This window comes from Canis lupus, chromosome 28 (assembly GCF_011100685.1).
Source record: "Canis lupus familiaris isolate Mischka breed German Shepherd chromosome 28, alternate assembly UU_Cfam_GSD_1.0, whole genome shotgun sequence".
NCBI classification, from domain to species: domain Eukaryota; kingdom Metazoa; phylum Chordata; class Mammalia; order Carnivora; family Canidae; genus Canis; species Canis lupus.
Genome location: NC_049249.1, coordinates 41,680,727 through 41,697,509, shown reverse-complemented (window position 1 = coordinate 41,697,509; position 16,783 = coordinate 41,680,727). Strand labels below are relative to the sequence as shown.

General features: G+C 43.3%; 1 protein-coding gene across 1 annotated transcript; it reads right to left on the bottom strand.

Moving 5' to 3' along the window:
* Nucleotides 1-3,964: 3,964 nt before the first annotated feature.
* On the bottom strand, nucleotides 3,965-13,266 carry LOC102154789 (zinc finger protein 717-like). The gene is made up of 5 exons (XM_038579214.1): nucleotides 13,113-13,266; nucleotides 10,601-10,766; nucleotides 7,401-7,527; nucleotides 7,076-7,168; nucleotides 3,965-5,056 (listed from the first exon to the last, which is right to left on the bottom strand). The coding sequence occupies exons 2-5, from the start codon at nucleotides 10,613-10,615 to the stop codon at nucleotides 4,101-4,103; spliced, it is 1,191 nt and encodes a 396-aa protein (XP_038435142.1). The 5' UTR covers nucleotides 10,616-10,766; nucleotides 13,113-13,266; the 3' UTR covers nucleotides 3,965-4,100.
* Between the last annotated feature and the right edge of the window lie 3,517 nt (nucleotides 13,267-16,783).

Sequence of the window (16,783 nt, the reverse complement as noted above, 5' to 3'; positions counted from 1 at the left end):
AACTCACCCTGTGATTATTTGAATTTGTTACTGAGGCCTGAACTATACAGAACCTACAGAACCTGGAAATCCCAAACATGAGGAACAAGGTGCTTGGGATCTCAGCCAGTCCCTTACCCACAGTCCCCACCGACTAGCTGAGAAAAAAATAATTGGAAGCCAAGTGTAGTTTCTGCTCTTGTGGGCACAAAATACATAACTGACATACCTGTCTATACAACACAGTATGTTAGAATTTTCCATGTCCTGGGAGTCAGTCACCTGAGACTATTGTGTGCTTTTGAGGCAGGTCTCAAATCAAAAAATGTACTCCCCAAAAAAAAAAAAAAATGTACTCCCCAAATCAAGGGCAGCAAAGGTAGTCCAAGTCTGGGATCCTAGGCCAAAATGCAGTGACTAAAGTAGAGATCCTTCCCTTGGAAGGCTCCCACATGCCAGTAGGGAGGTAACATGACAGGAGAGGTCCAAGCAGGCCACCAGTGTGGAGAGCACTGTTTCCACGAAACAATGGGAAAACCTAACCTGGTGAGAAATTATTCATTCAGCCAGACAGTAAGCATCAGCCTCCCAGTTTTCTACCTGAGGTGGGGTTAATCAGACCTGTGTCATAAATGAATAGGTAATCTCAAAGTAACTCCTGCATCTCCTGGAAATTAATATTTTTCACTGCATGCCGGTGGAAACATCACCTTTAAGAACTGCATCTCAGCCAAGCCCATGATGCCCATGATTGTAGCATCAGGTTTAGATCTTTAAAACAGGACACACAATTGCTTCAACAGATGAATGAAAGGCTTTGGCAAAATCCAACACCTATTTACATAAAGAAAAATTATAAACACAGGAATAGAAGGTAACTTCATTTATACTTGGTGGTGAAGTGTTAGAAGCATTTCAGGCATATTTAAATACTATTCATGACATTGAAGTTCTAGACAGTGAAATAGGACCAGAGAAAAAGGACTGGAACCTTCCCCTACCCCTGCTCACAACCACATGACTATCTGCCAAAGAAGAAAGAAAATCCTTCCTGCTAAGCCTTGCAATCTCCCTCCAGGCCCTTTACTTGGAAACCCAAAGATCGTGTCAGCTGGAAAAGGAGAACTGTAGCCCCATCACCACAGTGGGGCAATCAAGAGTGGGTTCCTAGCTGAGAAACACACTAAAATCCATAGCTGGTGGAGTCACTTACAAGGTTAAGGTAAAGGCAGATGACCTAGAAGAGATTGTTCAAAGATTAACCTAGACAAAATACCAAGGAGCCAGGACTCGCTAGGTTTGAAAATAAAACTGTTCCTCCTTCCCAGCTTCTCCAGTTATATCAGGCTAAAGATCACTTTCAAGACACTACCAGCAAAATGGAGCCACAGAGTAAATCTCAGACCAAGGGTGCTGCTTTAAGACCCTTCCTTGAGACTCTTGGGACACCTGGGTGGCTCAACAGTTGAGCGTCTGCCTTTGGCTCAGGACGTGTTGTTCCCAGTTTGGGGGTCGAGTCCCATATCAGGCTCCCTGTGAGGAGCCTGCTTTTCCCTCTGCCTATGTCTCTGCCTCTCTATGTGTCGCATGAATAAATAAAATCTTTAAAAAATGACCCTTCCTTGAGACTCCTAAGAGTGCACCTTGTATATTCTCACAGATGATAAGGCTTTTACAAATCTCAGAGGCTCTGTCCCCACATCACTCTCAGGTTGAGGTAGAGTGGATCCTGTTCCAGAAGTATGGGGCTGGCTTTCGTCTAATAGAGTGGACAGTAGTTTCCTGTATCAGAAATCCAAAAACTTTTTTAAAGGAATCAAACCAATTTCAAATGAAAGGTTTAGAAACAGCTCAAATGAAGAAACTAGTTTTAAAAAGGGGGGGAGGTATGTCTTGTAGAAGAGAGAAAATGACTGAGTGCAGAATCCAGAACCTTGGAAGTCATCCCCAGAACCACTGCACCCTAATCCAGGAAATGATGGTGTGTCCTGCTAGAACCCAAAGTTTCTATGGACCACAGATGGCTAAGTGCCTCCCGATTCCCCTCCCCTTTGAGTGGACCAGCTGAAACTCCCATCTCCGTGCCACCACCGTGTGTCGTGTTGTGCAGGGCCCTAACTGGTCATGTCAGGTCACATGGCTTCAGCTTAAGAGCAACCACACAGAAGGGACTGCGCCCAAGACCGAGTACAGATGATGTCCTAGATTTTGAGCCAAGCAGCTTTATAAACGGACATCCTTGAGTTTTAAGTTTTTATTTATTCATAGAGACACACAGAGAGAGAGAGGCAGAGACACAGGCAGAGGGAGAAGCAGGCCCCATGCAGGGAGCCCGACATGGGACTCGATCCCGGGTTTCCAGGATCACACCCCAGGCTGCAAGCGGTGCTAAACTGCTAAGCCACCAGGGCTGCCCAATCCTTGAGTTTTAATATAGTTTTTATATGTAAGTGATGTGAACTCTATCACCAGAAAGCAGATTGTATCCACTCAATTTTCCAAATATGGCCACATTACTATGTCCCATCCCACATACTCTTTTGTAAGATGCCCTTCTGTCAATAGTTGGAATCTATTTCTCCACTACTTAAGAGTCTTCATGGGCCCTGTAAATACAGACTAAAGAAATGCAGAACAGACACTGGCTACTTAGCAGTAGTACTGGTAAATGTCCCCTTGGAGGCTAAAATCACTCCCAATAACCAATGGTCTATACTGTTTAGAAAACTTTTTTTCAATACATTATCATTTCTAGCTGAGTTTTTATAAACCTTGCTGAAACTGATCATTTTCCCTTCATGAGAAATTCACTAACAAACACAAAATTCGTTCTCTTGAAAACTTGGACAAATTAAAGATATTTATAAGGTTTCACTTTATTCTAAGTGCTCATCTTAGTGAGTCATCTCTGATAAAGGCATTCCTGCCTTTATTGGATTCTTCCTTCCTATATTTCTTTAATTTTTCCATATATTGACTTGGGTTTAAAAGATGACCCACAGGTTCTTTCCTGTGTGAATTTCCTACACACGGATTGGTAACTCCTCTCCTATCTCAAAATCATAAAGTGAACTCGCTACAGTGGACTGGTAGTGTTGTAGATGTGTCAATAGGGCAATAAAAGGGTCCAACAGGTGAACACTTCTCACTCAAGTAAATATAAGCAAAGATTTCTGAAGTAGAGTTGAGAAGACCTCTGCCTTTCTGCCCTAAGTCATGGCTGTGATCTCCACCCTGTGGCCCCCAAAACAAACTTGTGTGTAACCTGTGCTTCAGGAGCACAGGGAATGAAAAAATCAGCAAATGCAAGTAAGTTTTTTTGGTGGCAAGTCATAGATGTAATGTTTGTAATTTATATTCATATCCTCTTGGCCAGAAATCAATTACATGGTTCCATCCACAGTTAAGGGAGGCTGAGGAATGAAGGCTGTGTGCCCAACACAAAGAGAAAGTGAGTTTTGACATACACATAGCCAGTCTCTGTAATACATGACTTTCCCCCAGTGTGAGTTCTCTGATGTTTGCTGAGGTGTGATTTCTGAGAGAAAGTTTTTCCACATTCATGACATTCATAGGGTTTCTCTCCTGTATGAGTTCTCTGGTGCACAGTCAGGGCTGACTTCTGGTAGAAAGTTTTCCTACATTCTTTACACCCATAGGATTTCTCTCCTGTGTGAGTTCTCTGATGTCTATTCAGAGCTGATTTCTCACAAAAGGTTTTCCAACAGTCCTTACATTCATACGGTTTCTCACCAGTGTGAAGTCTCAGATGCACAGTGAGTTTGGCTTCACACAGAAGGATTTCCCACATTCATTACATTTATATGGTTTGTCTCTTGAGTGAGTTCTCTGATGGACAGTAAGAGCTGGGCGATGGCCAAAGGACTTCACACATTCTTTACATTCATATGGTCTCTCTCCTGTGTGAGTTCTCTGATGTGCAGTGAGAATTGACTTATGGAAGGTTTTACCACAAGCAAGGCACTCATGATGTGTCTCCCTATTGTGAACCCTTTGATGTACAGTGAGGGCTGACTTCTGGTAAAAGAACTTCCTATACACATTACATTCATAGCGTTTCTGCCCTGTGTGTGTTCTCAGATGTACAATGAGTTTTGTCTTCACAGAGAAGGATTTCCCACATTCATATAACACTCATATGATTTTTCTCCTGTGTGGATTCTCTGATGAACAGTTAAGTGTGACTTATGGCAGAAAGATTTCTCACATTTGATACATGCATAGGGTTTCTCCCTGGTATGAGTTCTCTGATGGATTGTAAGAACTGTCTTACTGATGAAGGTTTTTTCACACTCGTTACATTTATAGGGTTTCTCTCCTGCGTATATTTTCTGATGTTTACTGAGATTAGACTTTTTGTAGAAAGTTTTACCACATACATCACATTCAAAGTTTTCTCTCCTGAGTCCTTGAAAACTGAGGGAGGTGTAATTTCTTGCAGAATTATCCCCACTTTGATTACATTTATGGTGATGTTCCTCAGAAACAGCTCTAGGAAGATTCAGTTGTGTTGGTTTCACACAAATGGTGTTCCCCCATTCGTTATATCTACAGGGATTCTCCCTCATGGAAGTTCTCTCTTGGGCAAGGAGAGCAGATTTGTCATAGGCTCTCCAATATTTATAGGCAGTCTCTCCAGTGTAAGCCCTGCTACAGGTAAAGAATGTTGTCTCCTTGTTGAAGCCTTTCCCTTGCCCAACAAATTCAACAAGTGGCTGCAAAGTCTGATCCTTCTGATGACAACTAAGAGGCCCAGAACACCTGAGGGGCTTCCCAGTCATATAACTGTCCTCAGGCTTCTTTCTATCATGCATCTCATCAGGCTCACTGGGGAGAAACATGTCCTGACACACGTTAAACTCCTCTGGCTTCGTTCCTGAATAGTTTCCGTCATTTATAATCAGGTTTGAGATGTGGATTGCACTCAAATTAACTGGTTTTCCCAAGTCGGTTCTCTCCTCAGTTGATGTTTCCTGGTTGGAGAATCCAAATTGGCACAAACGTCTGCTCTGATGCTCCTGTTGGGTCTCCATCAGGTCATTTGCAGTCTGGACATCTAAAATAAGACAAAGTAACCATATCTGTGAATCGCATCTAAGCACTTCTTATGGAATGTTTGTGTAAGAATAAAGAAGTTTCTTTGCATTGCAGTAGAATACGACTTTTAAAGACTCAATAATGGGTATGATTATGATAAACATGATTTTTCTTTCTAATGAATTAACGTAACACATTACACTAACAGATTCTCTAACATCAAAGCATGGTTTTATTTGTTCATTTTGCCTATTTAAGGTTTTTTTTTTCCCCTTTCTGGGTCCACTAGGAAATATCTGGTCACAATATTCACCTATTCCCTAGCCAGGATTCTCAGCTGAGTTCCTTCAACTGCATTTCTGTCCCTGTTCTGTTTCCTGCTTTCTCTCATAATACCTGTGAGTTCCTTGTGCTGGGCTTTTTCTCATCATTCAGCTTTGCAGATGGCAAGATCTTCCTGAATCGGTTACTCTAGGATGCAGGAGAGGGCCATCTGTCGTTACCTAAACAGGTATATTGCTTAGGGACAAGGTTTATTTTTTTACTCCTCTATGGATGGCTATGGGCACCTGTGGGGTTTTTCAAAGGCATCATCTCTACTTCTTCATGCTAGCCAAAGACAGCTTTCTTTTTTTTTTTTAAGGATTTTACTTATTCATGACAGAGAGAGAGAAAGAGGCAGAGACACAGGCAGAGGAAGAAGCAGGCACCACCCAGAGAGACCGATGTGGGACTGGATCCCGGACTCCATAACAGGTACAGAAAACTCTGGTCATCACTGTGCAATTCCTCCCTTCTGGTCTAAAAGATTTAGGTTCTGCTGTGCCCACCAACTGAAAAATCTTCTTCTGGATCCTACTTAGGTAGGAAAAAAAAAAACAAAAAAAACAAAAAAACAAACAAACTCCTGGCATTCTCACCCACAGTTTACAAATGTCCATACTGGATAATTTAGTTTCTAAAGACTTCTATCTTGCATTTCAGAGTTTCAGCTGTCCTATAGTTCTACTGAAACTGGAGTCACACACCTTTCTCTTTTTTAACAATGATTTCCACAAAAGAAGGTAAAAATGCTAACTTCAGATTCCAGTCCCCAAGTTTGAGTACCCTAACCTAAACACCTCATTCTACTAGACTTCAACCAATAATCTCTAGTTTCTCCTCTCATGTCATGGACCACCTCCTTCCATGCTCAACAATTTACTGGGTCCTCCTTTGTTTCATGATCTCTGATGCAGTCATTCACAAGGTTCCAGCTGGACCTCTTCTCTCAATTCTTAATAACTCCCTAGGCAACTTCCTCTAATCCTACCCAGTTTAGGGTTAATAATTCCCTAATTTACATCTCCAATATGGTGATGGATATCCATACCCTACTCCAGATTTTAGGTGCACCATGTATGACATATGGAAATGGAAAATAGTCATCTCAGTTGAAGCTCTACCAATGTAAACACTTAATATCCATGAAAATGCCTTCTGAGAATCCTTCAAACAATAATACACATTTTTCTTTCTCTTGTCCTCATTAAATATCCTTTCCAGTTCTTACCTCACTACTTAACCATGCATATTTGTTTCATCTTCCCTCTCAAGAAACTTCACATTCCATGAAAAGGACATTTCTTTGATTACTGTTCTTTACACAACAAAAATGACCAGTGCTTAAAATTTTCCACTTAACATGCCAAAAGATTAAACCAATGTATGAATAAATGCCTGAAAGAAAACAGTCCTTGAAAATAGACAAAAGGAAGACATTAAGAATCTAGGGATTGTAACTAACCAAGAAAATATTCCAAGAGATGCAGCTAGGTACCACATTTTGGTAAGTCTAAGAAAATATACTTGGTAATTTAAAAAAAATGGGGATGTCTGTGTATGAGAGTAAAGAATTCATGAGTCTGATACATGCAGACTCACTATCCTAAGGTCTGGACCTGGGAAAAGCACTGGGGAAAACAGCCCAGCATGGCCATGGCCAGCATCTACTGGGCTCTCCTCTTCCCAGACGCCTGCCCAGTATGCACTCACTGACCTGGGAGGCTCTGGGCTGGGGGTTCCTCTACAATCCATGGCTCTGCTCCTAGCTCCAACCTGATGATCACCTCAGGCTTTGTCATACAGTTCCCTGTCGATCAGAAATAAAGAGGGACTCTTAACAAACTGCTTTGGTTCACGGCCTTTGAGGAATGAAAGGAGCACCGCTGCAAGAGCTGTACAATGAAGGGCCAATGTGAACCTCTGACTAGAGGGGTGAACACACATTCTTCTGGGCCTTGAATCTTAAACCTAAGAAACATTTAATTTCACAAACAGTTGCACATATACCAATGAAGAAAAAAGTGGACACTTTCACTCACCCAAAGATGCCAGGCTACTGTAGGTCTCCAGCATCACGAACCTGTACAGGGTCCACTGAGCATGATCCAGGTCCTGCCACTCCTCCCAAGTGAAGTTCACAGCCACATTCTCAAACGACACCAACTCCTGTAATGACACATGCCTCAATTCAAGGCATTAGCCTGGATCAGAACAGGAGTCTGGGAGTTCACTCTTCTTTGTGTGTTTTATCTTGTACAAAATACAGCATGATCTGTACTCTGCACTGTGGGGTAAAGAGAAACCACAGTAGAAATTTCCTACCTCAGGCTGTAAACAGCAGCAAAAGAAAGCCACTGAACTTGAAGATGGATGAACAGATTTTTCTAATCTTAGACACAGAGAAAGAAAATGAAGAAAAATGGAACGAGGTTTAAAAACAAGTTTAACAACAGTCTAACAACATGTAATTGGAGTTCCATAAGTAAAGAAGAAAGAATTGAGTATTTATGTATTATCATAAACAATTACTACAACCTTCACAAATTTTGTGAATGATAGTAATTTACAAACCTAAAAATTACAATGACCCATAATTAACTTAATAAAAAACTACTCTAGGCACAGTACAATCAAACTGCCAATATCCAAGGATAAAAAAAAAAAGACCTTGAAAGCAGCCATAGAAGGAAGAGCACATTCAGATAAAAATACATATGAATGATGAGTAACTTATCAGAAGCAATGGAAAAAAATATCTTTCAAGTGGTGAAAGGAAATATCCTTCAATCCATGATTCTACATCCACTGAAAACTTATGCTACAAAATTGAGGTGAAATGAAAACATTTTCAGATAAACAGAAACTAGATAATTCACCATCAAAAGATGGCACTATAGTGATAAAGGACATTCTCCATGGTTGAAAGAAAATGACAGCAAATAACAATATGGATCCATAAGACAGAATCAAGATTACTAGAAATGGCAAATGTATAAGTAAACATAAATAATTAAACATTTTTCTTCTTTTGGTGTCTATAAAATACATGGTCCTTTAAAGAAAACATACAGACTCAAGATGTACCTATGTATGTACACTATTGATAGTACAAATGATAGGGTTGGAAACAGATTTATACTATTCTAAAGTTCCTTTATGGTGTATGAAATAGGGCACTACTGCTCTAGTATGTTGTGATAAAGATTCATATTATAAAACTATATACAGTAATGAATAAAAAAGTTAAGGAGTGAAGCACAGTGTTTAAATTTGCTATGGCTGCCACATCAAAAATATAAAAATGGTTTAGCCATTTGGAAGACAGTTTGGTACTGGATTCAAAAGTAAACACAACCTTTCAACACACAATCCAGTAACTGCACTTCTGGTATTTACCTAAAGGAGCTGAAAACATGTCCACATAAAAACCAGCACATGGATGTATTGCAGCTTTATTCACAATTGCCTAAACTTGGGACGCGACCAAAATGTCCTTCAATGGATGCATGAAAATGTGGTACATTCAGACAATGGAATATTACACAGCACTAAAGATAAATGAGCTATCAAGCCATGAAAAAAAAAGGAAGAAACATAAATGCACCTTAGTTAAGTGAAATGAGCACATTTGAAAGGCTATGTACAGTGTGAGTCCAACTACATAAGACTCTGTAAAAGGCAAAACTATGAAGACAATAAAAACAACACCAGTTGCCAAGGGCTATGAGTAGGAAGAAGGAGTGGAAGGAGCACGGAAGATTTTTAGGACAATGATGCTACTCTAAATGACTACAATGGTGTGTGACTAAAAAACAGATACATCATATTATACATCTGTCCAGATCCTGATGCCAGATGAGATTAGTGGGAGAGAAAAAGGAGTACAGAAACCCCACTTTGGCCTTTTGAGTCCCTGGCTGAATGGAAGAACTATCATCCATGAAAGAAGAAAGGAAGATATGGTTTTCAGGTGGGACTCGCTCAGTTTGAGGTGCCTTCTGGATGGCATCAAAAAAGTCACTCACCAGGGAGCTGAACCCATAGTCTAAGGGCGAGGGAAGAGGCCCAGGCTGGAGAAAGAAACTGCCCAGCACAGAGGGCCATGCAAGTCCAGGAAAACCATAGTGTGTGAATGCAGCGCAGATGTGAACACTTGGATGAGCCATGTTCAGGATCGGACACAAACAGAAGAAATCATCAGGGAGGCTGCCACAGAAGCTAACAGACAAGAATGTCTGGAGAGGGATGCCTGGAGGGGCTCAGTGGTTGAGCATCTGTCTTTGGCTCAGGGCGTGGTCCTGGAGTCCTGGGATGGAGTCCCACATTGGGCTCCCCTCGAGGAGCCCACTTTTCCCTCTGCCTGTGTCTCTGCCCCCCCCCCTCTGTCTCTCATGAATAAATAAATAAAATCTTTAAAAAATATATCTAGGAGAAGATCCCAGACAGTAGTTTCACTGCCACAGATGATGCAAGGAAGGCAAAGCCTACAGCACAGTCACTGAAATGAACTATAATCTGGGTTGATATGCAGGCTGTAGGTTACCTCTTCATTTAGAAGACATGAATTAAGATGGCACCGCAGAGGTTAAGGTACAAACGGGGCGTGGAACTCTTTGTCAGAAAACACAACTCTGAACAGTCTGATGCATAACCTACACAGACGGACTGGCTGAGAGATACATGTGGAGAGTGATTTAAAGGACCTGCAGTTGACTCAGTCCTGCAGACATCCCAAGGGCCAGCCGTGGATCGAGAAGGGCCTTCCAAAAGTTGTCTGGGATGCTATTTTAGCAAACCTTATTAGGCAAGTTGTGTTTTTGCACCAGTAGCCATCACCACTGCAGAGTCCTGGAGTGTTTATTTCCAGATTGGTAGTGCAACACTGTCCACTACCTCATCCGTGTGACCAACAAAGACACCACTTCAGACTTCTGTGCCCGCAAGTTTTCATGTCCCATGACAACATGGCACGCTCTCTCCTAAAAGACATAACCAATGTGTGTCTGATGCCACAGCATCAGAAAGACCAGAGACCAATGTGTATTCACCTTGGATGACTCTAAGGTCACATAACCTGCCCATATCCATGTGGCACCTTTATCGTGTTTTTGTGTATCTTCCTGAAGATGCATTTTCACTTATTTTTACTTTTCTATTTAAAGGATGACCCCTTCCTCATCAAGCACCACGTAAAACAAACTGAGGGACCACCAAACAAATAAACACACAAACCACTCACCAGAGATGTATTCATCTTCTGTTGCTCTTGGAAAAGCAGAGGACTCTGGAAAAATAGCTGGGAGAGAAGGCGAATGGACTAGAGTCATGACAAGACTGCTGTGGCTTGCTCCCAGATCCTGGATTCACTGGTTGGAAGCTCTCTACACAGCAGCTAGAAAAGACAACTGACAGAGAGAGAGAGAGAGTGAGAGAGCTTGAGAGGGGACTGAGAGAGCCCGCCAGCCTTCTCTGGGACAAGAGTATTTTACACCTGGAAAAAGGGCAGGAAAGACCCTATTGGAGGAATACCCACAAACCCATGAATTTACACATACGGTATAGCCTTAGTTAATTAAAACACATATTTCCCACTGACTTATTGACAGTAACAGTAAGAATCAATTTAAGATTTTGAAGATATGGGACTCCTGGGTGGCTCAGTGGTTGAGCATCTGCCTTCGGCTCAGGGCGAGATCTTAGGTCTTGGGATCAAGTCCCACATCGGGCTCGCTGCAGGGAGCCTGCTTCTCCCTCTGCCTGTGTCTTTGCCTCTCTCTGTGTGTCTCATGAATAACTAAATAAATTCTTTAAAAAAAAAGATTTTGAATATGTTTATTAAAATAATGGTTGTTTAGCCATGCTCCTATTAATACAGACATTACACGCAGGGCTTCACAGTGGTGTCTCTGTGAGGACACCTGTGTTTTAAATACCTCATCTTCACAGAAATTACCATCCTGTCACACAACACTTTTGGCTTATGACTTTATAGGAAAAGATATATGTAATGTACACGGTGCGGTCTGTTGTGGTTCTCAACAACTTGTTCCCATGTATTCATCACCTCCAACACTGACCTGGGCTTTACCTTCTGACTTGCTTTCATCTAGGGCACCTCAGCACACGTGACCCCAACACAGGATGAAGGGCACTTTTCCACGAGAGCTTACCTACCTCCCTGGACCACTATCATCTTGGAAGACACCTGGGGCTCACCTAGTAGGGACACATGGCTTGGCCAACAGCCAGTACGAACCACCAAAAACAGTAAACAAAGTCCTCTTCCACCAACCACCAACCACCAAGCTTAGTCATGGCACCAGAGGACTACGGCCTCCATCGTGAACCAGGCAAACACTAGCACAGGACCTGATCATGTGACCCTAGCCCCAGGTGCGGAGCCACGGGACTTCAACAAAATAAGAGGACTGCTGCTTACAGTCGCTAAATGTGGTTGGCCTGTCACCCAGCCCGTGCTAGAGGGATACATCTAAACCCCCAAACTCAGTATGTTCTTAGTAAAATTACACAGGGCCAAGTTGAATTAGATGTACCATCACCAGAAGCTGACAACCACACCCAGAACTTGTGAACAGCTAAGGAAGGTGCACTCGGTGGACTTCAGTGAGGCTGCTGGAGGTGAGAGGCCACGGAGTCACCCGGAGCCCGGCCGCATCTCAGACGACTGTGTCCTTTGCTCCGCCAGGGGCCTCTGCTGACCCCCATTAGGCACGAGCTGCGCTGTATCTGTGCCCTAAACAGCAGTCTAGCCGGGAAGGTAATGCAGTCGCATTCTCCCATTTTACACACTTGAAAACGCAAAACGGGGTCCTGACGTTGTGCCGAGGAATTTATGGCCTTCACAGATCCCTGGCGCTCAGGGTGAAGCCCCCGGATTACGGACGCCTGGGGCACACGAGGCCTGGAGCACACGGAGCCCGGGGCACACGAGGCCCAATGCACACAAGGCCTAGAGCACATGGGGCCCGGATTACAGACGCCTGAAGCACACGGGGCCCCAACGCACAGGGGACCCGGCGCACACGAGGCCCGGAGCACACGGGGCCCGGAGCACACGGGGCCCGGAGCACACGGGGCCGGGGGCACACGGGGCCCGGCGCACACGGGGCCCGGCGCACACGGGGCCGGAGCACACGGGGCCCGGAGCACACGAGGCGGGCAAAGCCACGCGGCAACGGGATGCGCACGTTTCCGGCGAGTCCTTCTCGGGAGCGGCTGCTCTACGTTGGCTGCATTATCGGAAACGACGTCAGAAGCAAGCACGTGCCCTGGCCTCGGGGCGGCAGGAGCGACGAGCCCGGCCGCCCCGTGGGGCCGACGTTCCGGGCACCGGCTCGGAGGCTTCGGGGAGGGAAACGCGAAGGGGGCGTCGCGAGCCGGGCACGCGGCTTCTGCCGCTCGGGCCGCCGGGCACCTCCCAGGCCTGGGCCCGCCCGGCTCCGCCCGGCCCGGGGCTCCGACGGCGGGTGCGACCTCCCAGCTCGTGCCCCGGGGCTCCTGCGCCTCTGCTCCGCGGCGGGCAGCGCCCAGGTCGGGCTCCCGTCCCGGGCCGAGCGGCGCTGGGAGCCCGCAGCCAGCCGCCCCCGACGCCCCCTGCGAGTCGGGCCGACCCGGCCAGCGGCCCCCGCGCTCCGCTCCACCGCCCACGCGCCCGGCCGCCGCACCACGCGGGCCCAGGTCCCGAGCCGCCAGGCCCAGGGCCCGCCGTCGCCATCCGCGCTCGCACCGACCTTCGGGGACGCGGAGCACAAGCCAGAGCCCTCGGCGGCAGCGGACCCACGGCGCCGGGACCCGGCGGGGAGCGGAACTTCCGGGCGGAAGAGGCGCGGGGCCGCAGTGCGCGGGAGGACCCCGGAAGACTCCCAGAGTCCCGCGCGGGAAACCCCTCGCGGACTACATTTCCCACAAGCCTCTGCGCTGCGTCCCTTAGCAGCTTGGGAAGTGACGCGTGGGGGTGTGACGGGGTCTCTACCCACGTGGCGGAAACGGGGTTCTGGTTAGTTGTGAAGTCCTGGTAAAATGGTAAAATTCTGATATAGCGGAAATATTCCATCACATGAAATGTCAGCTTTGTTAGTCGTACAATGATAATATAGTTCTAGAATTCACTGGGGTATTTTTTTCCACTTGCTTCCTAAAGCATGAATAGTGAAATAGCACCATGTCTGCATTTTATTAAAGAACTTTAAAAGCAGATACGGCAGCTCTTGTTACTTTGTTAGACTAATATTTTTAAAACACATCGTGAGGTTTGGTTTGGCGAACCAATGTTCATTAAAAGCCTACACTGGAAAGTGAAATAGAGAAGTTCATTACTCACAGGTTGGAGGAACTGTACCTCATGCTTCAAGGGGACCCAAGGCGAGGACAAGACGGGGTGCGGGCAGAAGAAGTTCAGTAGAACCTGGAGCACAGGCCTTCCTTATCATCCTCCCTTGACTTGTTTGGAGTTCCAAAGCCAAGTCCACATGGGTCGCTTCGAACCTAAAAGAGTGGAGTTTTGGTATGGTCCATGGGGTCCCTTACCTAAGGGAATTAGGAGGTGAAGGTTCTGGCAGGACCAGGAAGGCCTGCTGCAGAACAGCACATCGGCATTGAGCCTCTGCAGATTGTTATCTAGGGCAGGGCTAGTGTTAGTATGAGGTCCCAGCATGCCCCCTGACCACACAAAATGAATGCGGAGGCAGCAACTTCATGGAGCAGTTCGTCTAAACACTGGACACCAATACCCTATGAACCCATTAAGTAGATACTCGTTCAAGTGCCTTCTTAGCCGGCATGAAGCAGCCTCATAAATAGATGCTATTCTCACCCACTGAAATAACTTCTAAGCCATCGAAGGTTGCTATTCCACTGTTGGAAAACTTCCTCTAGTGTATATACAGGAATAAAATAATTGGGTCATAGACTTAGTGCCCTCCAAGCAGAGAAAATTTACATTTCCAGTGTCTAGTAATTACTTGCCAAGAAACTCCAATAATTTCTCCATTCATAAATTTTATCAGAGTCTTTATTTTCCTGGGAGTTGGATTTAAACATGGGCTTCCCGGAACTCCCTAGTTTCTGTGACACAGTAAACAAATTCAACACACTGCTTTTTGCTGTCACTGCTGCATTCTAGAAAGAGGGATACAATGGGTTTTTGTGATTGGGTTGATGTGGACTTCAGTGGTAGGGATGGTGGTTGATGGTCTGGCCCATGACCTATGTGACTTATCTCTGGTTTTCCCTTTTCCTAAACGATGACCTCCACTGTGCAATTCATGTATCTTTTATGATCCTGCAATTGCCCGTTGGCTATAGTATGCAGACCCAGGAACCTCAGCCTTTACTTTCCCATTCCTTTCTTTTCTCAGACTCTGGAATCCCTAGCCCTCCTTCCTCAGTCTCCTCGATCTCACAGTTCTCTTTTAAACACCTATTTGTGAGATATTTGAAGATCCTTTAGGTCCCTCCCAAACATTCAAATGTTTGCTAATTCATCAGTGAAGTTCTAGACCTGGGCATTTCTTGGTGTGAACTTTTAAGTTACTAATTCAATCTCTTTGGTTGTTACAGATTCATTCACGTGTTTTTTCTTAAGTCAGTTTTGGTATTTTAGGTATTTTATGAACTTATCCATGTCATCTAAATTATCTAATTTAGGGGTGTCAATTGTTCATATAATTCCTTTAAAACTGTTTAATTTCTGTAAGGCCTGTAGTAGTGTCTCATCTTTCATTTTACCAAGTTGAGTCTTCTCTCTATTTTTTGGTCAATTTACCTATTGTTTGTCAGTTTTGTTGATCTTTTCAAAGAACCTGCTTTTGGATTCTTTGATTTTTTTTTCTTTTGTTTTTCTATTCTCTGTTTTGTTTCCTTTTGTTCTAAACTTTATTTCCATCCTCTACTTGCTTTTGATCAGATATCTTTTCTTTTTTCAAGTGTCTTAAGGTGGAAGATTCCATTATTAATTCAAAATCTCTTTTCTTTGGTCATATAGACTTTCATTGGAATAAACTAGCACCCAAGTACTGTTGTAGTTGCCTCCCATGAATCTTAATAGGTTGGATCCTAATTTTCAGATATTTCAGTATGCCTTCTAATTTCCTTTTTGATTTCTTTGACAAATAGTAATTTTGAGGTTTGTTAATTTCCAAAATATTTGTGAGTTTCCCTTTCTACTTTGTTTTTAATTATGAATACCACTTAATTGTGATTGGAGAATATGCTTTGTATTATTTCTATGATTTTATATACATTCTGGTTTGTTTTGTGGCTTAGTGTATAGTTTTTCTTGAGGAATGTTTATGGGCAGTTGAGAAGAATGTTTATTCTGCTTTTAATGAATGGATTGTTCTGGACATGTTTGTTTATAATGTTGTTTGACTCTATGTTTTGGTTATTCTTTTGCCTAGTTATTCTATTCATTATTAATGAGGTATGGAAGTCTCCAACAATTGTCACTGAATTTTCTATTTCTCCCTTTATTTCTGTCCGTTTTTCTTACATGTATTTTGGTACTCTGTCATTAGGTGCCTATATGTTTATAATTGCTACGTCTTCCTCATGGCCCGACAATTTTTCATTATAAAATGACCCTCTTCATCTCTTAATATTTTTTTTTGTTTTAAAGTCTATTCTGTCTAAGATTAGTATGACCACTTTAGTATGATATTCTTGTGGATTTTTGTTCGAGTTATATTTACTTTCCTAACCTTTTTAATACATTTTATCTTTGAATCTGAAATATGACTCCTGTATCCAACATAGACATACATCTTGTTATTTATCAAGTCTGACAATCTATACTTTATGATTGGATTCTTTAATCCATTCATACTTAATGTTCTTATTGATATATTTGGGTTTTTACTTGCAATTTTACTTTTTTCTATGCTTCTCATATCTTTTTTCTTTTCTTTTTTTTAAAGATTTTATTTATTTACTCATGATAGAGAGAGAGAGATGCAGAGACACAGGCAGAGGGAGAAGCAGTCTCCATGCCGGGAGCCTGATGCGGGACTGGATCCCAGGACTCCAGGATCACGCCCTGGGAAAAAGGCAGGCACTGAAACACTGAGCCACCCAGGGATCCCCTCTCATATCTTTTTTCATTCCTCTATCTCTCCTGCTTTCTTTTGCAAAAAAAAAAAATAATGTTTTTATATGTAGCATTTACATAACTTCATTGATTTTTTTCACTATCTATGTTTTATAGCTGTTTCCTTAGTGATCTTTGGTTTACTGTATACACCTTAACTTATCAGGATCAGATTTAGATTCATACCAACTTACTTAGTTGTAGTTATATATAAAAACACTATTTCTATATATCTCTATATCCATCTCACCCTTTTTTTTGAGGTACTATTGTAATACATATTACATCTATAAATACTACAAACTAAACAAAGTTTTG

Bases quoted from the DNA above. Each gene is read 5' to 3' on its own strand.
- LOC102154789 (XM_038579214.1), bottom strand. The intron at 7,169-7,400 runs GTGAGTGAAAGT...TCTGATCGACAG, and splicing joins CAGTAGCCTGGCATCTTTGG to GGAACTGTATGACAAAGCCT. The intron at 5,057-7,075 runs GTCAGTGAGTGC...GTCTTATTTTAG, and splicing joins CCCAGCCCAGAGCCTCCCAG to ATGTCCAGACTGCAAATGAC.